Raw genomic sequence first — 22,128 nt, forward strand, 5'->3', positions numbered from 1 at the left:
ACATAAGGCAATTCTAGGTTTTGTGGCATATCTTGGTTAAACTATCCTCAATTCAATGGAATTGTAACCCTCTGCATGCACAGTGCATTCTTCCATCACATGTACAGTGTATTCTTCCATCACATGCGCAGTGTATTCTTCCATCACATGCGCAGTGCATTCTTCCATCACATGCGCAGTGCACTCTTCCATCACATGTACAGTGCATTCTTCCATCACATGCGCAGTGCACTCTTCCATCACATGTACAGTGCATTCTTCCGTAACATGCACAGTGCATTCTTCCATCACATGTACAGCTGATTCTCAAGATCTTGCACACTAAGGAGATGCTATTGAGCCCACACTACTATACTGTCTGAGCCAAGGACTACATGCTTTCTGGTACGTTTTTATTACAATACTGGGTGGGGTGAATATATTTTATATGACATACATGATATTTTGCTAACTAGTAAACAGTAGTCTACAGCAAAGTGTGTTTAAATAATTTCTAACTTGTTAACAATTTCTGCTAGTTAGTTTTTGCTACCATGTGGGTTTTAGCTTGCTTGAGCCTGCTAACCGAGGAGTGTTAATTCACCTGTTTCCATACATGTTGGAGTTGTTTAATCTAACTGCTTAATTATTTATCTGTACATGGAATTGTATTTGGGTTTTTTACTCATTTTTTTCTAATCTTTACAGGAAAATGCCACAGGCATTATCTGATGTGTGGAGACATTTCACTGCAGCTAATGTAGAAGGAAAAGTTGTGTACATTTGCAAATAAGTCATGTGCATAAAGTTCCCTCAGCGCTCACAACAAGCAACCTCTGACAAAAGTCCCTCTACTTCTTTTCGAGGTGAAAATGATGAACCAGACACCTTATCGATAGCAACAGCAGTTTTTTTTCTTAATGGAGGAACGTAGTCAGAGAAATGCTGATGAATGTCTTGCTCGAGCTGTGTATGCAACTGGTTCACCTCTGATGCTCACAGGCAATGTGTATTGGAAGAGATTTCTGAATGTTCTGAAATACATCAAAAAGCGTGAAGACTTCTGCCTGAAGCCCATACATGCCACAGCGTACATGTTGGACCCCAAATATGCTGGCAAGAGCATCCTGTCTGGTGCAAAGATCAACAAGGCCTATGGTGTCATCACTACCGTGTCTCGCCACCTTGGCCTGGATGAGGGTAAGGTTCTTGGCAGTCTGGCGTAGTACACTTCCAAGCAAGGGCTTTGGGATGGAGATGCAATATGGCAGTCGTGCCAACATATCTAATCAGCCACCTGGTGGAAGGGACTTTGTTCTGAGACTCTTTCCCCTGTTGCCTCCATCATCCTCCAAATCCCACCAACATCAGCTGCCTCAGAGTGCAACTGGTCCTTGTTTTGGAACACACACACCAAAGCATGCAACAGGCTGACCAATACAAGGGCCGAAAAAAATGTGCATATATTTCCGTTAATTCCCATATATTCCCGTTAATTCCCAGGGAAAGTTTCCACCTCTGAATATTCCCCAAAATGTGCAACCCTAGGTACAGAGATGAGGTAGTCATTCAAAAATCATGTTAAAATGCTATTATTGTCAATGCAACTTATTATGTGACTTTTTAAAGAAAATGTTTACACCTGAACTAATTTAGGCTTGCCATAACATACTTATTGACTCAACACATTTCAGCTTTAAAATGTTGTATTAATTTGTACAATTTTTGAAAAACATAATTGCACATTGACATTTTGAGGCCAGTGACAAAAAAAAAATCTATATTTAATCAAATGTTAAATTCAGGCTGTAACACAGCAAAATGTGGAAAAAGTCAACAGGTGTGAATACTTTTTGAAGGTACTGTACATGGAACTCACTGTCACCCCGGGTAACTCAAGTTAGCAATAAAACCAGATAAAAAACCCCCAGATAAAATAGCACCTTCACTGTGAAGAGACTAACATTTTTATATATTTTGTATTATATTACGCATTGCATTAGTGTTATGTATTGCATTATGTAGTGTTATGTATTGCATTATGTAGTGTTATGTATTGCATTATGTAGTGTTATGTATTGTATTATGTAGTGTTGTGTATTGCATTACGTAGTGTTATGTATTGTATTATGTAGTGTTATGTATTGCATTATGTAGTGTTATGTATTGTATTATGTAGTGTTGTGTATTGCATTACGTAGTGTTATGTATTGCATTATGTAGCTTTATGTATTGCATTATGTAGTGTTATGTATTGCATTACGTAGTGTTATGTATTGCATTATGTAGTGTTATGTATTGTATTATGTAGTGTTGTGTATTGCATTACGTAGTGTTATGTATTGTATTATGTAGTGTTATGTATTGCATTATGTAGTGTTATGTATTGTATTATGTAGTGTTGTGTATTGCATTACGTAGTGTTATGTATTGCATTATGTAGCTTTATGTATTGCATTATGTAGTGTTATGTATTGCATTACGTAGTGTTATGTATTGCATTATGTAGTGTTATGTATTGTATTATGTAGTGTTGTGTATTGCATTACGTAGTGTTATGTATTGTATTATGTAGTGTTATGTATTGTATTATGTAGTGTTGTGTATTGCATTACGTAGTGTTATGTATTGTATTATGTAGTGTTATGTATTGCATTATGTAGTGTTATGTATTGTATTATGTAGTGTTGTGTATTGCATTACGTAGTGTTATGTATTGCATTATGTAGCTTTATGTATTGCATTATGTAGTGTTATGTATTGCATTACGTAGTGTTATGTATTGCATTATGTAGTGTTATGTATTGTATTATGTAGTGTTGTGTATTGCATTACGTAGTGTTATGCATACAATGTATTTTATGCATTTTGTTTTGTTTCATGTTTGGACCCCAGGAAGAGTAAAATCAGAATTGGGCTGCCTGTCTAAACGCAGCCAATGAGACACCATCTTAAACCGACTTCACTTGGCTTCAATGCGCTATTGAGTCTTCACATAGGAATGCATTGTGTCATGTGATCGATGGCTTGTCCATTCATGTATACAGTCATTGATACAAATTCACTACTTTTTTGTTGTAGAAAATCTCTGACTAATGTGTAAGTAGAAACCCTTTCTGCTCCAATTGCCCTCCCAACTCTCAGTTGCCCAATCCAGGGTTTTTCAAAACCCCTCCTCTGGGATCCCTAGCCGTTCCATGCATTTGAACTATTCCACAGCTGGCACACCTTATTTAACTCGTCAACTAATTATCAAGCCCTTGAATAGGTGAATCAGGTGAGCTAGTTCAAGGCTAGATCAAAATTGTGAAATGTGTGGGAGTCCCTGAGGAGAGGTATGAAAACCACTGCCTTTAATCAAGCCCTCTTAGAGAGAGAGGAACAAAGGAAAGCAGAGGTAGGTAGTCAACTAGGCCCACTCAAGACCCAGGACATTCAAATCTGGCCACTAATTTCCTACTGCAATCACTTCATCCATGGAATTAGACTAAATCACAGTAGCTAATGCCCATTTGAATGTAACAAAATGCATTGTACCCTCATAAAACCAGCATCCAAATCAAACTCTGTGAATACTCATCAGTTCGAAAAACCAGACTACACTTTTGGTGATCTTCATTCAAATGAATCATTGGCATTTTTCTCTTCTTGTATGTCAGATGACTTCAGACCAAGGTCACTAGGTGTTTACAGAGAATGAATAACATATCTCCAGTGATTATGCTGGTTTGTTTATGAAGGAAACATGAGAGAAGTATACAGTAGCATGCCTACTCAGCGCTAGATGAGCTAGCTTAATATTTTGACCTACTTTATGAATGGGATGGAGACAGATACGGCCTGTCCTCTAAATAGCAAATAACTACCCAAATTGCTTCATGTACATTAGCCTGTATCTGAAGTATTATAAATAAGTTTACTTCAAACAACCCAATAGCCAAGGACAGTTCGGAGGTGGATGTACTGTATGTATGTACAATGCTTCTGAAACAAGTAGTACTTTTTGTGTTGTTGTACTGAAATGAATTTTCACAAGAGGAATCCTCATAGGAGATGTGATGGATGAAGACAAAGGGCTACAGATATCATATGGTGCGTCTTTGCGCTGCCTCTTCAGTCTGCACGTAGCATGTAGCCAAGGAGGGCTGCCTGAATGCTTGCTGCCTCCTCGTTAAAATGGATGACAGATCAGTCTGCACACTGCACTGCAGCCCCGGCCACATCCATTTCACCTATTAACATCTGCACTCCCCAGTCTCCCTCCCTGCTAAACCACAAGTGAAATGGCCTCCTCTCCTCCGCTGCAGACAATGAGATAACCAGGCAGTAGTGAACAGAACAAGAAAAGTAGAGAACGAGAGAGAACGAGAGAGACACAAACAGATTTGGAGATTGGAGAAAAGGGGCAAGAGGGAAATGGAATGGCTGCTGCCGAGCTGAGGTGAGGAAAAGCTGCATCAGAAAAAAAAGGAAAAATGGCTGCTGCCGAGGAGAGGAAAAACTGCAGCAGAGGAAAGAGAATCGCAGGGCCTAGTGCAGAATACGGCCAATAAAAGCAAAGCTGTCTGACATAGAAAAAAATCATATTTAATGCAGAGAGATGAAGAATACTGTACTGTATACATATTGACGCCCAGTTATATTAACCCCAGTTTCATGTATATGCTGTTCTCACCACCACCCCTTTCAAGTGCACATACAGTACATCTACCTACAGAGTAACTCACATTAGGAAACACAGCAGTAGAAAGAAACATGAAACAGTCCTCACCCTGTGATCTGTAGCCAGCCTGTCCCCAGCCAGCCACTACTGTAGTCACAAAACCACCTTCCTTCCTTCCTGCTACCACAGTCAGTCAGGCACAACAACCACCCCCCTTTTCCTGCAGAAAAAAAAATCCATTTCCCAAAGCAGGCAGGGCCCAAAAAGAGGCAGAGAGATGGAGGTGGTGTGATCCCGATCAGTCATCCATTTCCTCCTGTCCTGCACCATCACCAGCTGACTGACAATGACCCTGTGCTGTGAGACAGGCCTCCAGAGTTGCAGTCTCATCCCCTCTCCCCTGCCTGAGCACTGCTCTCTCTGCCTCTACCTTCAGTGAGGTGGCCAGCCCTGCTTAGCCCACAGCCTACACCCTGTATCTCACAGCCTAAACCCCACAGGCCGAACACTAAACCCAGTGTACTGTACCACCACCATACTTTTGGGGATCGATAGTGCCTTTCTGCAGCCTCCTCTGCTAGGCTACAGCCTCCTAGTTTGGCTGCCATTATTAAGCAGCCAGGGAAGCTATCTCTCCCCCTGTAGCACAGAGCCGGCATTGTTCCTCAGCCCTCTGTCTGCTGGCTCAAACCTGTTTCAGCCGGTTCCGGTCACCACACATAAAGCCTGCTCTGCTGCAGTACAGCTACACACACACAGACAGGCAGGCAGAGACACAGCTAGCGCCCACTTCTCAGGCTGATCACAGAGCACTGATACTGCACCATTTTGACCTGAAATACAGCATCTGAATGTGGTTAAGAGATAACAGACGATTAAAAAGGTAATAGTTCTTTGGGCTCAAAACAGAAAAGATTTGAAGAGATCCTTGTCCAAAACAAATCTGGAATCCAGGTCATTACCCCAGCAACAAAAAACAGCTCGGCCTCGAGAGTACAAACCGTAACATCCTCCTCTGGGTTGTGCAACGGGACAAAATACACACGCAGTTAGAAATCTAACTCTGTTACAGATACGAAACGAGAAGGCAGGGAAAAAGGACACATCTCAAAAGCAGACAATAATACAGCCTGAATCCGGATAGCTTATTATGCGAGTCATAACAGTTACGGTTCCTGGTCTGGGATGAGGACGTGCCACAACGCTGGGTGAAAATGGAGAGGGAGGAGGATGAAGCAGCCATGACAGAGTAGTAGTAGCAGTGGTAAAACCTTGGTCTATACGTGGCCTGCTTGTCTGTATGAGTCCCAGTGTTTTAGTACAGCCCTCTGCTGAGCTGGTGAGGGTCTCTCCCCCTTTATCCTCTCTATTCCATGCCCATGGTTCCCTAATCTCTGTCCTAGAGAGGCTGATCTTTGTCATGATAATCCCTGCAGCCTCAGGCAATTGAGCATCCCATCCGTCTGTCTGTGATAAATGTCAAGGAAAACAAAGGGCCATCATAATGGCACACACCCTATCCCTGTCACAATACATGCAGACACACACAATATATATCTGATATAGATATAGATAGATATAAATATATAGATATATATATCTAGATATAGATATATATATACACACACACACACACACAAATACTAGGGGAGGAAAAGGAGATTGTGCCATACCCTCGTGATCCCCTGACTCTGATTTTCCACTAAGAGAGGAGAAATCTTCCTGTTGAGGCCTGCTTCATACACACAGAGTCAATCCAGACTAGCAGCCCCCATCCTGCCAGGCAGCCCCCTATAAACAGTGCTGTGCCTCTGCTCTGTGGCTGCAGTAGGTCAGCCAGTCCAGGCTGCTCCCTCCTGACGAAGCCGAGCGCTGCATGGAAAAAGGGGGCAGTGTTCGACAGGCGAATCAGGCCTTTTGTCTATGCATGTATGTGCAGGGTAAGGGGGTGAGGGGACTCTCCAGGCTCTCTCGACTACGGCAGGGAGCAGCAGCTGGTGCTGGAAGGAGAGGAGAGGAGAGGGGGAAAGGAAAATATAGAAATATGAGAAGACGGCACAAAAAAAGGATACCAAGAAATCTCCTAAGTCTCTCTTGACCAATGACAAATATAGGCTAAATATTGACTTGAAGAAAGCAGGGCCTAGTCTGGTCTGTGCAGAGATATAGAGATATTGTCATCAATTGATACTGATAGGCTACTTACTCAATTGCATAATGCAATTATTTAAATCCATGTTCTTTCTAAGTAATTGCAAAGATAAATAGCAGACTATAGGCTAACTACTTTCAAAAGACAACACATTATTGTTTATGTTATATAACAGATCATCACAAGGCCCGGGCCTGTACCTATAAAATCATCAACCCAAACCCCAGATTCAGACAATTCATCAACCAACACGTGAACAATAGATTATTACCTACCTGGGTAGTGGGTATGGTGACAGATTAGCACATAGCTGTCTCTCTGCAGAATGTTTTTTTTTTTTATATATGACAGCAGCTCACTCTCAGACAATGAAGTCATGGGCAGCCCTTCTGTAATAAGTTCAGCACCTTTCCATCAGCAACACATCAAAATGCAAAGGCATCAGACTGCATTTTATCTAAGAGGGGGGATATAAACTGCCCTGTTCCAGACTGCTGTTTCCAGATGTTGAACATGTATGTTCATAATGAAGAAAGGCCTATAAAATACCCTCACTGCTCTCCGGTGAAGTCTATTCTTTTCTGAGCTGAGCAGAGCAGAGGTTGCCGCTCAGTGCTGCCCACCCCCAAGATTGCCATTGTCACGTGATGAGAAATATTGCCTTGACGCTTGATCATAACGATATCTCAAGTCAACAGATCAGCCATATCTTACCTATTATAACGTAGACAAATCAATATGGGGACCGTCACGTATGTAAGGTCGTACGTATCAGACGTTTATTTTATGGATATACTTTGTTTTTGACAAAATGTGATGACGTTGAAATCAAGAACACAAGTTTTCTCACACCCAGAATGCATTTCGCGGTCGTTCAGAAGTGTAAAAAAAATAATAAATAACGCTTATCTTCGGAGAAATATTTATCGTCTTGTTTGACGGTGTCATCACCGATACATTTCAAGGAGCATTCGTCACGAGTCTCGTTTATATATATATATATATATATATATTTTTTTTTTTTTAAATCTGATATATTTGATATAAGTGAACTGCGCTAGTTAACTGGCTAGTTTCTTCTTAGAGCTGCATTTATCATCAGCTAAATCCATGCAAAGAAATCATCTCGTTATCACATCAGTGTAGCTCGTTAGTTCAATGTCATACTATACTTACCCCGCAGCCTCCGTGATTAAAACGGTCGTGAATTATTAGCTGGTTTTGTCTAACTACAGTAGGAACGTAAATACTCGGAAAGTATTTCGTTTTGAGTCTTTGGCAAAAATGTATTTTTGGATAGAGCTGTAGACTTGAGTGACAGTTAATGACGGCTGTCAGTCATTCGTGTCATGTTTTTTCAGGACGTTCAGAGTGTATATCAGTCCATCATCACCGTTACAATTGTTCATATTTTCAGCTTGGCAATTATTTTTTAACATTAGCTTGTTTTCAGAGTTATGCAGCAGCATAATAATGCATAATTTAATTCAATAGGTCTAGATGTTTTTTTTTTACATCCTTTGTGCTGCACTTTTGGACTTGATAGATCAATTAATCAATCACATGTATTTATTATTTTTACATTTTAGTTATTTAGCAGACGCTCTTATCCAGAGCGATTTACAGTGGTGAATGAATACATTTCCTAAAAAAAAAAATCCGTACTGGTCCCCCGTTTATAAAGCCATTTTTATATCAGCAGATAGCACAAAGTGCTGTACAGAAACCCAGTCTAAAACCCCAAACAGCCAAACAATGCAGATGTTGAAGCACTTCATTGTAGAAGCGCTACAACTGGAAAAACGTGGTGTTTTTTATTATAGGAATAAGGAATCTAAAAAAAATGGTTGTGGCAAAAGGCTTTAATGATCTCTGTTCCTATGTGACACCTTTAACCGGAGGTCTTTCCTCGCTACTACACTGTATCATTTTGTCAAAACGATATGGCTTTCCTATGACACCATGTGACCTTTTCAGCATATTTTCCTCAGGTCTTTTTGGTTATTGTTGTTCATATTGGTCTTCATTTTGAGGAAATGCACAGTTTATTTATATTCACATAACAAAATGTATTCCCTTTTTTTTTGGACTACTGGTAAATAGGCTACATGGGATGTAAAAAATAATAATAGTTACTTTATAAAGTTATTCAAGCAATATCTGTGTTTGAATATAACACTTGTCTTGCTTCATTGAAGGTTTTACACACGTATCATTATAATTATTTCATGTGCAAGGTAGCTATCATTTTGTCATTATTTCAACAAGTGTGATTTCATTTCAGGTAGTTGAATGGAAGGACACCTCATATTTCATATTTGACTCATCCTACCAGTCAACGATGTGACAATCAACAGAGGTTTTAATTAACACTTGCTGCCCCTTAAATTACCCTTATTTCCCATTAAAACGCCACTGTGGACATGTATCAAAAAGAGGACGTATGAAATGTGGGGCTTTTTTTAGTCATGTTTGCAAATGTCAAGTAATTGTAGTTCTTCTCACAACGTACATGGGATCCTGTAATATGACTCCCCTGTAGCCTGCTCCACGAGATTAGAGGGCGCCGCTATGTAATGTGAAAATACAGTATATTTGACTCTTACAATAACACAAATGCTACATTCAACCTCTAAAGTGTGTTGAAATTAATATCCCTAAATTCACTCAACACTGCCATCTAGTGTTCATGCTAGACAGATACAAAGTGTCCGTACAGCCTTCTAGAACCAGTGATGCCAATTGAGTAATTTTGTTGCTAAATTTAGCAACTTTTCAGACTACCCTAGCAACTTTTTTTTTCAAACAGCACCTAGCAACAAATGTAGCTACTTTTAAAAATGTATTTGGAACTTTTAGCAACTTTTGAAAAGTGACAAACGCAAAAACGCATTTTCCCTCTAAATGACACAAAAACGATTTTCTCTCTCACACACTCAGTCACAACACACGCGCCTGGCTGCAAAAGTGCATTGTGAGTGACGTCAGCAGCAGGCGCTCAGCTCGTCCACAGGAAGCAGCAATTTCAGCAAATTGCAAATCATTGTTGGCTGACTGCAGCAGCAGTAGTATGCGTTCGACGAGACAAACCCAATGAATATAGTTGGTCACAAATGTTTGATCTTGAACAGAACTTACAACATCAATCAACATTTCTCAATCAAAATTGCACAGCCAGAAGTACAGAAAAGAGTGGGAGTCTGTACCTGCATTTAAAAGGTGGCTGAAGCCAGTAATTGGGGATGATTGACGGGCATACTGTGCGTACTGCAAATCAGATATGCATGCATGTATGACATCAAAAAACATTGTGCTACAGCAAAAAATATAAATAAATCAAAACCGTACAACCCCACAACGCAGTCTACATTACCAGTTGGTTAAGAAAGTGGATAACTGCAAAAGCGCAGAAGCTACTATGGCAATGGCCACTGCAGAGCATTGTTCGCTGCTAGCATTCCACCATTTAGGCCTTTTCAGATTCTGTGGCAGCAACAAACTTCCAAATGCATCGCACCAAGTGCACAGAGGGAGTACTGGCTCCTTATTGTCTCAAAAGGGTAACATCAGATGTGGGGGATGAGAAGTTCACTCTCCTTTTGGATGAGTCCACTGATGTCAGTGTCTCGAAATACCTGGGTGTGGTGATTCAGTATTTCAGTGCTAAAAGAACCGTTGTGTCCACATTTCTCGGGCTGGTTGAATTGGAGGGGGGCGATGCCAGATCAATAGCAAAGGCGGTTAGTTGAGTTTCTTGAGAAGTGTAACCTTAAAAAAGAGAATCTTCAGGGTATTGGCACTGATAATGCGTCTGTGATGACTGGGGTGCACAACGTGGTGCACAAGATTTTAAAGGAAGAATGTGCATTGCCCAATTTGCTACTCATCCGCTGTGTGCCAATCTTTACAATTGGCTGACAGTGCAGCATCCAAAGAAACCATCCCATGGAGTGTTGAGTACTTAATCAGGGAAACCTACAACTGGGCCTGAAACCCCTGCAGATCATCAAAGTGTGTGACACACGTTGGCTATCGATTGAGCCTGCGGTAACTCGTATATTTAGCCAGTGGGAAGAACTGAAACTCCACTTTGAGGTGACCAAGGCCAGTGAGCGTTGCTACATGGTGGATGTGCTCCACGCCATGTACATGGACAAGATCAACTATGTCTACCTGACATTCTTCATTCTTGAAATCAATCCTGTCTGACGTACAAGTTGCAGTGAAGTCATTTGAGGGAGAGCAAACAGATCCTGTCAAGCTTTTGGACAATCTGGTACACCTCTTAACATCAATTTGCAGCAGAGTAGTCAACCCTATGGCAAAAATTGATGTCCTGAAGGATGCCATTGATGGACATCTCAGTCCATCACCATACCTTGGGTAAATTTTCCAGAGCACGGTGTACCAACTCAGTCTTGCGCCAGAGGACAAAAAGGTCATTCGAAGACGGTGCATCAACTACATTGTTGCTTTAAGCAAGGAGCTGCAAGCAAGGCTCCCAGACAACACAGACGCCTTGCGACAAATGGCCTTGTTCAGTGTTAAGGAAATGCTGAAGCACAATAAAGGCACCACTGAAATGATTAAAGTAGCTGAGCTACTGGGGTACCAGCCACAAACAAATGATAAAATAGTTTCCCAATGGAGAAACATCCATCTGTTTAGGTGGGACTCAACTGAAAATACAGTCGAGTTTTGGAGTGAAGTCAATAACTACACGGACTCTTCCGGGTCAAATCCATTTGAAGAACTGTGCAAAGCTGCACTCGCTGCCCTCTCCTCGCATCACTCAAATGCGGAGGTTGAACGGCTGTTCAGCCAAATGAGTGTGGTCAAGTCAAAGTTAAGAAATAGTGTCACTGCACACTCTCAACTCCATACTCCTGGTGCGGTATGGACTGAAGCTGGCTGGTGATACCTGTTACCAGCATAAACTACCAAGTGAAGTTCTGCAGCAGGTTGGCACCACAGCAGCATACAGCAGCATACAGCTTTAAGGCCTCTCCATCCTCTACTGCTGGTTCCAGCTCCGTGACAATGCAGTTGGACAGTGAAGATGAAGAGGATTTCCTTGCCAATCTATGATTCATCATATTTACAGTATGTATGCAAGGAGCGGACTTTCTGGGACTGGCGGAGACACACAGCTGATGGTGGCAGTGTGTACTGCAGTGTGAGCAAGAACAGTGGCAATATCTGGAGGAAACCATTGAGCAGCTAGCCAGCCAAGCAGCACAACAACCTGGAGAGAGATGCCTAGCGCAGACATTATTTGAGATAAGTTGCTTGTTCAATAAGATAGCATATATACCTTGTTATTAGCTTGTACCTATAATTGTTGATCAGTTAGGTAGCATGTTAACTAACTACCAAAACACTGCTTAAAACTATAATTGTTTAGAATGTGGAGGTTTACTAGTTAAAAATAAAATAAATAAAATATAATTGTTCAATAATGTGTAATTGTTCAATAATTCAATGTGTTGTGTTTAAAAATAAAAATATGTGATCATATAAAATGTGTTGTTTATATTACTTTTACAAATAAAAATATATGATAATAAACAAACAAATCTAAACTAATAAATGTAAAATCATATTTTTCGCCGAGATGGCCGGTCAATTTGAGTAACGTTATTGTGTATTCTAAGTAATGATGCAGTTTTACGTTATTACGCAATGACGTCATCGAGCAATGACATCACAACTTCATTTAGCAACTTTTAGCAACAAATCGACCTGCCTTTAGCAACTTCCCCTGAAAATTAGTTGGCAACACTGTCTAGAACGTCACTTATCTCATATGTTGGTCAGCTAGTGGGAAATCAATCAACTCGTCGTGACGTGTCGTGATCGATGGTTGTCATTGATGCCGCATTCACAACAACTGGGACTCGGAAAAATACGAGGTCAAATCATGACGTAAGTGATCTTCAGGTCGGGAAGTCAGAGCTCCAGAAAGAGGCCCGAGTTCCCGAGTTGGATGACTGTCAAATCGATTTTTTTTCAGTCGGAGCTCGTTTTTTTCCGAGTTACCAGTTGTTTTTAACGCCTTTATGTCGGAAGTCGGAGATATCCGAGTTCCCAGTTGTTTTGGACACGGCATAAAATACCGATGACGTAACAAGTGATCATTCAAATGACAGCTAATAATTACGTGTGACCTGAGTTGACTGTGATGCCTATGGCATGAGTAGATGAGCCGGTCTCTGTCTGTCTTAGTTTCTATGTGATCATTATCTTATCATTATTCAGACTATTGAATGGCTGATAGCTGCAGAAGTGTTCATGCCAATATCTGGTCACAAACATCTGACTGTATTGTTAGACATACGTTCTAATAAATATTCAATATGACTCATATTTCTACTTTTCTATTATTATATTCTAGGACATTGTCAACAGAGAATGAAGACAAAACATTACATAGAACATCTCCGGAAACAGTTGCTACATAGACTAAAATAGAACTGACAATATGTGAAAAATTGCCAAAGACTCCAGCCACCCTAGTCATAGACTATTCTATTCTCTCTGCTACCGCAAGGCAAGCTGTGTTGGTCCAAAAGGCTTCTTAACATCTTCTACCCCCAAGCCATAATATTATCTATGCATAGTCACTTTACCCCTACCTATATTTACATATGACCTCAATTACCTCGACTAACCTGTACCCCGCACATTGACTCGGTACCGGTACCCCCTGAATATACAGCCTCATTATTGTTATTTTATTGTTGCTCTTTATTTATTTTTTATTTAAAAAAAAACATTGTTTATTTAGTAAATATTTTCTTAACTCTTATTTTTCTTCAAACTGCATTGTTGGTTAAGGGCTTGTAAGTCAGAATTTCACGGTAAGGTCAACCTACACCTGTTGTATTCAGCGCATGTGACAAATAACATTTTGATTTGATGATTTGATGTGATATGCTCAGATCTGACTAACTCATGATCTTCTAATGACAGAGCCTTTATAGTGATCTAAAATACACCAAACTAAAATATAAATGCAACATGTAAAGTGTTGGTCCCATGTTTCATGCGCTGATATAAAAGATCCCAGGAACGTTCTATATGCACAAAAAGCTTATTTCTCTCAAATGTTGTGCATTTGTTTACATCCATGTTAGTGAGCATTTTTCCTTTGCCAAGATAATCCATCCACCTGACAGGTGTGGCATATCAAGAAGCTGATTAAACAGCATGATCATTACACAGGTGCAACTTGTGCCGGGGACAATAAAAGGCCACTCCAAAATGTGCAATTTTGTCACACAACACAACGCCATAAATGTCTTAAGTTTTGAAGGAGCGTGCAATTGGCATGCTGCCTGCAGGAATGTCCACCAGAGCTATTGCCAGACAATTTAATGTTAATTTCTCTACCAACGTCATTTTAGAGAATTTGGCAATATGTCTAACTGGCCTCACAACCACCGACCATGTGTAACCACGCCAGCCCAGGACCTCCACATCTGGCTTCTTCAACTGTGGGATCGTCTAAGACCAGCCACCTGGACAGCTGACAAAACTGCTGGACAGCTGACAAAACTGAGGAGTATTTCTGTCAGTAATGAAGCCCTTTTGTGGGGAAAAACTCATTCTGATTGTCTGAGCCTGGCTCCTCGGTGGGTGGGCCTATGCCCTCCCAGCCCCACCCATGGATGTGCCCCTGCCCAGTCATGTGAAATCCAAAGATAAGGGCCTAATTAATTTATTTCAATTGACAGATTTCTTTATATGAACTGTAACTCAGTAAAATCGTTAAAATTGTTGCATGTTGCTTTTATATTTTTGTTCAGTATAGTTCCATTGGAGCCTGAATTTGTCAAACGGCCTAAATTGATTCATAACATTTAGAGCCTTTATAGTGACCTAAAATAGTTCCATTGGAGCCTGACTTTTTCTTATGGCCCAAACTGACTCATAATGTTTCCACTTAGAGGTTAGTCTCTTGATGTCATCCAATGAGGAAGAGCTGAGTACCAGGCCAACTCACCAACTTCCTGCGGGGCTTTCCTGAGATATGACAATGCCCCCAGGCACCACTCAACCTTATCAGACCAAATGTTATCTGTATGTACCTTCAAAAGACCGGCGGGTGGACAACGGATCTGTCAACACTAATCCTCTATTACTTTACCTTTGCAGTGATCTGTATGTCAATACAGGATATGAATGTCATCATTCGAGTATGAATGTTTCACAAGGATGTGTACTTACAATAATAGACTCATTTAATTGAATGAAATAACATGGACATGTTTTTGTACATGTTGTTGATCTTTCCTATTCAGTGATGCAGATTCCATAATATCATTTCTGCATGGTAACAAACCAATGATTGCGTGGGTCATTCATTCATCATTGTGTCCAAATGAATGAACACAAGTCAAACCACTTTGTTTGTTAGCCTTGACCCTACAGTACCATTCATGGCACCTGTTGTCAGCTGTGTTCCTACCAGTCTCCAATGAAACCTTCTTTCAGCTGTGTACCTTACCAGTTTCCAATATAAAACCTTCTTCTAGCTGTGTTCCTACCAGTCTCCAATATAAAACCTTCTTTCAGCTGTGTTCCTACCAGTCTCCAATGAAACCTTCTTTCAGCTGTGTACCTTACCAGTTTCCAATATAAAACCTTCTTCTAGCTGTGTTCCTACCAGTCTCCAATATAAAACCTTCTTTCAGCTGTGTTCCTACCAGTCTCCAAAATAAAACCTTCTTTCAGCTGTGATCCTACCAGTCTCCAATATAAAACCTTCTTTCAGCTGTGATCCTACCAGTCTCCAATGAAATCTTCTTTCAGCTGTGATCCTCACCGGTCTCAAATAAAAAACCTTCTTTCTGCAGTGTTCCTTACCGGTCTCCAATATAAAACCTTCTTTCAGCTGTTATCCTACCAGTCTCCAATATAAAACCTTCTTTCAGATGTGATCCAAACCAGTCACCAATGTGGCCAGTTCTTTTATATCGAAACCCATTGTGAGACTCTTAACACTTGGCTAGAAGTTAGCGTGTGACCGGATAGGTGCGGCTGGTGTTATTCACATCCATTGGAATAGAACTACAATTACTAAATAGCCAGCTATTCGTGTAAAGTTTAGATTGTTTCTAATGTGGGAGTTGAAATGTATTATATTCTACTGTAATGTATTCCCTTTAATCTTGTTCTACTCAAGGTCTACTCTACTCTACTGCACTCTACTGAAGGGGGATACCATCAGTTGCACAACTCAATGCATTCAACTGAAATGTGTTTTCCGCATTTAACCCAACCTCTCTAAATCAGAGAGTTGCAGGGGCTGCCTTAATCGACATCATCGGCACCTGGGGAGCAGTTGTTGGGGGTTAAACTGCCTTGCTCAAGGGCAGAATAGCAGATTTTTCCACCTTGCCCGGCTCCGGGATTCAAACCACTGACCCAACGCTCTTAACCGCTACCTAATGTATTCAATTTGATTTTATTATTCTCTACTCTAGTCTCTTCTACTGTACTATATAGTCCTGGCCAAAAGTTTTGAGAATGACACAAATATTAATTTCCACAAAGTTTGCTGCCTCAGTTTGTATGATGGCAATTTGCATATGCTCCAGAATGTTATGAACAGTGATCAGATGAATTGCAATTAATTGCAAAGTCCCTCTTTGCCATGCAAATGAACTGAATCCCCCCAAAACATTTCCACTGCATTTCAGCCCTGCCACAAAAGGACCAGCTGACATCTTGTCAGTGATTCTCTCGTTAAACACAGGTGTGAGTGTTGACGAGGACAAGGCTGAAGATCACTCTGTCATGCTGATTGAGTTCGAATAACAGACTGGAAGCTTCAAAAGGAGGGTGGTCATTGGAATCATTGTTCTTCCTCTGTCAACCATGGTTACCTGCAAGGAAACGCATGCCGTTATCATTGCTTTGCACAAAAAGGGCTTCACAGGCAAGGATATTGCTGCCAGTAAGATTGCACCTAAATCAACCATTTATCGGATCATCAAGAACTTCATGCCTCAGGACTACCTGGCATGATGACTCCTTGCTGTCCCCAGTCCACCTGGCCATGCTGCTGCTCCAGTTTCAACTGTTCTGCCTGCGGCTATGGAACCCTGACCTGTTCACCGGACGTGCTTGTTGCACCCTCGACAACTACTATGATTATTATTATTTGACCATGCTGGTCATTTATGAACATTTTAACATCTTGACCATGTTCTGTTATAATATCCACCCGGCACAGCCAGAAGAGGACTGGCCACCCCTCATAGCCTGGTTCCTCTCTAGGTTTCTTCCTAGGTTTTGGCCTTTCTAGGGAGTTTTTCCTAGGGAGTTTTTCCTAGCCTCCGTGCTTCTTTCACATGCATTGCTTGCTGTTTGGGGTTTTAGGCTGGGTTTCTGTACAGCACTTTGAGATTTCAGCTGAAGGGCTATATAAATAAATTTGATTTGATTCAAGGAGAGCGGTTCAATCAGACTGATATTCTGTAAAAGGTACAGGGATTGGACTGCTGAGGACTGGGGTAAAGTCATTTTCTCTGATGAATCCCCTTTCCAATTGTTTGGGGCATCCGGAAAAAAGCTTGTCCGGAGAAGACAAGGTAAGTGCTACCATCAGTCCTGTGTCATGCCAACAGTAAAGCATCCTGAGACCATTCATGTGTGGGGTTGCTTCTCAGCCAAGGGAGTGGGCTCACTCACAATTTTGCCTAAGAACACAGCCATGAATAAAGAATGGTACCAACCCATCCTCCGAGAGCAACTCTTCCCAACCATCCAGGAACAGTTTGGTGATGAACAATGCCTTTTCCAGCATGATGGAGCACCTTGCCATAAGGCAAAAGTGATAACTAAGTGGCTCGGGGAACAAAACATCGATATTTTGGGTCCATGGCCAGGAAACTCCCATTAAGAACTTGTGGTCAATCCTCAAGAGGCGGGTGGACAAACAAAAACCCACAAATTCTGACAAACTCCAAGCATTGATTATGCAAGAATGGGCTGCCATCAGTCAGGATGTGGCCCAGAAGTTAATTGACAGCATGCCAGGGCGGATTGCAGAGGTCTTGAAAAAGAAGGGCCAATACTGAAAATATTGACTCTTTGCATTAACTTCATGTAATTGTCAATAAAAGCCTTTGAGACTTATGAAATGCTTGTAATCATACTTCAGTATTCCATAGTAACATCTGACAAAAATATCTAAAGACACTGAAGCAGCAAACTGTGAAAATTTATATTTGTGTCATTCTCAAAACTTTTGGCCACGACTGTACTCTACTCTACTATACTATACTATACTGGACTCTACTCTACTCTACTCTACTATACTATACTGGACTCTACTCTACTCTACTCTACTCTACTCTACTCTACTGTACGATACTGGACTCTACTCTACTCTACTGAAACTCTACTGGACTCTACTGTACTCTACTCTACTGTACTATACTGGACTATACTCCACTATACTATACTGGACTATACTCTACTGTACTCTACTGTACTATACTGGGCTTTACTCTACTGTACTCCACTGGACTATACTGGACTATACTCTACCCCACTGTACTATACTCTACTATACTCTAGTGTACTCTACTGTGCTATACTGGACTATACTCTACTCCACTGTACTCCATAGTACTATACTCTACTATACTCTACTGTACTATACTGTGCTCTACTCTACCATACTATACTCTACTGTACTCTACTGTACTCTACTCTACTGTACTACGGCAGGTAGCCTAGTGGTTAGAGCCTTGGGCCAGTAACTCTATTCTACTTTACTGCACTACACTCTACACCACTCTACTCCGCTTCACTCCACTCCACTCTATTCTACTCTACACTACTCTACTCTACTCCACTCTACTCTACTCTACTCTACTCTACTCTACTCTACTCCACTCCACTCTACTCCACTCTCCTCTCCTCTACTCTACTCCACTCTAGGCCTACTCTACTCTACTCCTCTCTACTCCACTCTATTCTACTCTACACTACTCTACTCTACTCTACTCTACTCTACTCTACTCCACTCCACTCCACTCCACTCTACTCTACTCTACTCTACTCTACTCCTCTCTACTCCACTCTATTCTACTCTACACTACTCTACTCTACTCTACTCTACTCTACTCTACTCTACTCTACTCTACTCTACTCTACTCTACTCTACTCTACTCTACTCTACTCTACTCTACTCTACTCTACTCTACCTACTCTACTCTACTCTACTCTACTCTACCTACTCTACTCTACTCTACCTACTCTACTCTACTCTACTCTACTCTACTCTACTCTACTCTACCTACTCTACTCTACTCTACTCTACCTACTCTACTCTACTCTACTCTACTCTACTCTACTCTACCTACTCTACTCTACTCTACTCTACTCTACTCTACTCTACTCTACTCCGCTTCACTCCACTCTACTCTACTCTACACTACTCTACTCTACTCCACTCCACTCTACTCCACTCTCCTCTACTCTACTCCACTCTAGGCCTACTCTACTCTACTCCTCTCTACTCCACTCTACCCCACTCTACACCACTCTACTCCGCTCCACTCCACTCTACTCTCCTCTACTCCACTCCACTCTACTCCACTTAGTTGTATTCTGTTCTAATCTAGCATAGGGCATACTGTCACTGGTCACCAGAACACAGGACATCACACTGGCCATCAAACAGCCTAGTGAAGAACTGGCATACTGTCACTGGTCACCACACAGCCTAGTGAAGACCTGGCATACTGTCACTGGTCACCAGAACACTGGCCATCCAACAGCCTAGTGAAGAACTGGCATACTGTAACTGGTCACCAGAACACTGGCCATCATGCTGGCCATCAAACAGCCTAGTGAAGACCTGGCATACTGTCACTGGTCACCAGAACACAGGCCATCATGCTGGCCATCACACAGCCTAGTGAAGACCTGGCATACTGTCACTGGTCACCAGAACACAGGATATCATGCTGGCCATCAAACAGCCTAGTGAAGACCTGGCATACTGTCACTGGTCACCAGAACACAGGCCATCAAACAGCCTAGTGAAGAACTGGCATACTGTCACTGGTCACCAGAACACTGGCCATCAAACAGCCTAGTGAAGAACTGTAATAAGTAATATGAATTAATAACCTTCTATAAGGGGAAGCAATTAACGGCCTGTTATTAATAACAGGCTGCCGCAAATGGCACCCTATTTGCTACATAGTGCACTACCCGTATAGGGAATATATAGGAAATAGGTTGCCACTTTGAATGTCCCAGGCTATACAGGCTCTGCAAAGGGGAAAAAACAACCCGTCAATGTTAAGGAAATGACGCTGACGTGATAATGCAATCTCTACACACACATTATCCAGGCGTGTTTCGTAATGGCAGGTTATCACAATTTGTCACATTTTCATTTAACATCATGGGTGTATTTTTATTTTTTTTAAAGGATCTCTGACGTATAACACTCAGGAAAGGCATTTAACTTTCAACGTCGCCTACTTCAGAGCATCGCCCCTATGGAGTCACTGCCGTATAACTTCGCAAAGACAACAAACTTCAAGGGTCGGTCGCGGTATTATATAAATGAACTGATTATGGAAGACCACCATTAGTTTATGAATTTTTCAACTGGACGGATATACAGCAAATAAGGATTATAATACCTTATTATAAAGCGTGTTCCTCTCTCTGCGTTATCATGGGCGACCTGTGCCATGCATGGACCTACAAACCTTCCTTATCGATTGCTGTTATATTGGTATCAATTGCATCTATGGCGCATTGTTCAGAGAACGCTGGAGCCATTGGAAAAGTGTTCCCACGAGGGAATCACTGGGCAGTAGGTAAGAGATCTATTATTGTTGCTATTTATATTACAGAATAATATATTATTATTTATAATAAAATTACAAAGTGTTATTACTGTTATGATCTACTTCGGGTTTTGAGATTCTGCTGGATAGATGAAAAGTTTGTTTCGAGATAACATGTTTTTTTTTTTTAAAGATGGGAAACCACTGCACAAACCATGCCGAATGGTGTCACGATTTTCTGATTCAATTGTTGAGCTGATGTAAAACAAAATAGGACTTAATGTGGACAGCCGACTGTTGCCTTTGTTTTGTATAATCACCTTGGTTACCCAGAAAGATTAGTATTCTATTTGATGGGCAAGTTACATTTACTGTGAAAAGTTTAGGTGAAATGTTCCTGGGTGAGAAAGCTCAGAGAAAACGAAGACATTGTGACGCAGGACATTGGTTGTTCAAATAACAACCCAAGCGTTGAATTGTCTTACTCTCCAAACCAGAAATGGACTCAAAAGAACACTAACTTCAATATTCAATCTTCCTCAATGTTCATCCATACATTCTTTATGTACAAACCTTTTTTTTTAGGTCACTTGATGGGGAAGAAAAGCCTTGACAGTCTCTCTGGATCAGAGGATAGCAGCAACATGGACAATATACCGTCTTCAGAGGAAGACAAGCTGTTGGATAGATATGTGCAGCCGTCCAAGCTGGTGCAAGACTTCATCAGGACTCTGGGGGGACTGGAGAACAAGAGACAGAGCCAGAGACAGGGACAGGGACAGGAACATGTTCTCTCTCGGATGGGGGTACTCAAGACCACAAAGTGGGAAGAGACAGATAGACACCGATACCTCAAACAGGTTAGTAATGGTGAGAGGTTAGTGTCAGTTAGATGAATGCTGTTCCTCCGGTCTATCCCATTATAGTATGTAGCCTATCTATTCATCACATCTCCTAATATCCAGTAGGCTATTTATCAGAATATAAATGTTTAACTTCATTCTTAACTTAATGTTTGAGTTCAGTAGTAAACACATGTTTATGAAGTATGATTATTTAAAAACGCATGTTTGTGAAGTCTGATTATTTAAAACCGGTAATGATATTTTATTGCAGGTTTACGTGGTTCAGGTATGAGTGCTAAATTGTTGTATTCCTGCGTTTCCTCTCCGTAGCTGACAGACCTCATTCGATTGGCTTTCAACATGAAGGAGAACAGTATCTTCAACTGAAGACAGACAGTCAGCTCTAGACTGCAGCTGTCCTATGATGAACGGCAGTACACGCCTCAGAGACTCAGTTTGAGTCGTTGCATCCAGCGCACCTGTTCACAATATTTTGAAAACAATATAGCCTATATTAGAGTTTACTTTATATGATATATAATAACATAATTATCATAATAATTACATGACGTCATCTACTATTTATTGTATGCTACTCAAAATACTCCCCCCATCAACAACAATGTGTAAAGAACATTGAATAAATCTGTTGTGATAACTGCA

The 22,128-nt window shown here is 41.1% G+C and overlaps 2 protein-coding genes across 3 annotated transcripts in view; one reads left to right on the forward strand and one right to left on the reverse strand.

Annotated features, from left to right (window-relative positions):
* The window catches only part of znf532 (zinc finger protein 532), a 38,794-nt gene extending 31,354 nt beyond the window's left edge, over window positions 1–7,440 (reverse strand). Inside the window, exons 1-2 of one of the 2 annotated variants that reach the window (XM_029692382.1) lie at window positions 7,070–7,440; window positions 6,316–6,642 (exon numbers count right to left, since the gene is read on the reverse strand). The gene's annotated coding sequence lies outside the window, so the exon portion shown is untranslated. Of the gene's footprint in view, window positions 1–4,750; window positions 5,121–6,315; window positions 6,643–7,069 lie in introns of those variants that run through there. The other variant, XM_029692383.1, reaches the window with a different exon arrangement.
* A 12,765-nt stretch (window positions 7,441–20,205) lies between these two features.
* grp (gastrin-releasing peptide) lies at window positions 20,206–22,128 on the forward strand. Its single transcript, XM_029690215.1, has 3 exons — window positions 20,206–20,650; window positions 21,206–21,480; window positions 21,796–22,128. The coding sequence occupies exons 1-3, from the start codon at window positions 20,506–20,508 to the stop codon at window positions 21,850–21,852; spliced, it is 477 nt and encodes a 158-aa protein (XP_029546075.1). The 5' UTR covers window positions 20,206–20,505; the 3' UTR covers window positions 21,853–22,128.

This window comes from Salmo trutta, chromosome 15 (genome assembly GCF_901001165.1).
Source record: "Salmo trutta chromosome 15, fSalTru1.1, whole genome shotgun sequence".
Lineage (NCBI taxonomy): Eukaryota > Metazoa > Chordata > Actinopteri > Salmoniformes > Salmonidae > Salmo > Salmo trutta.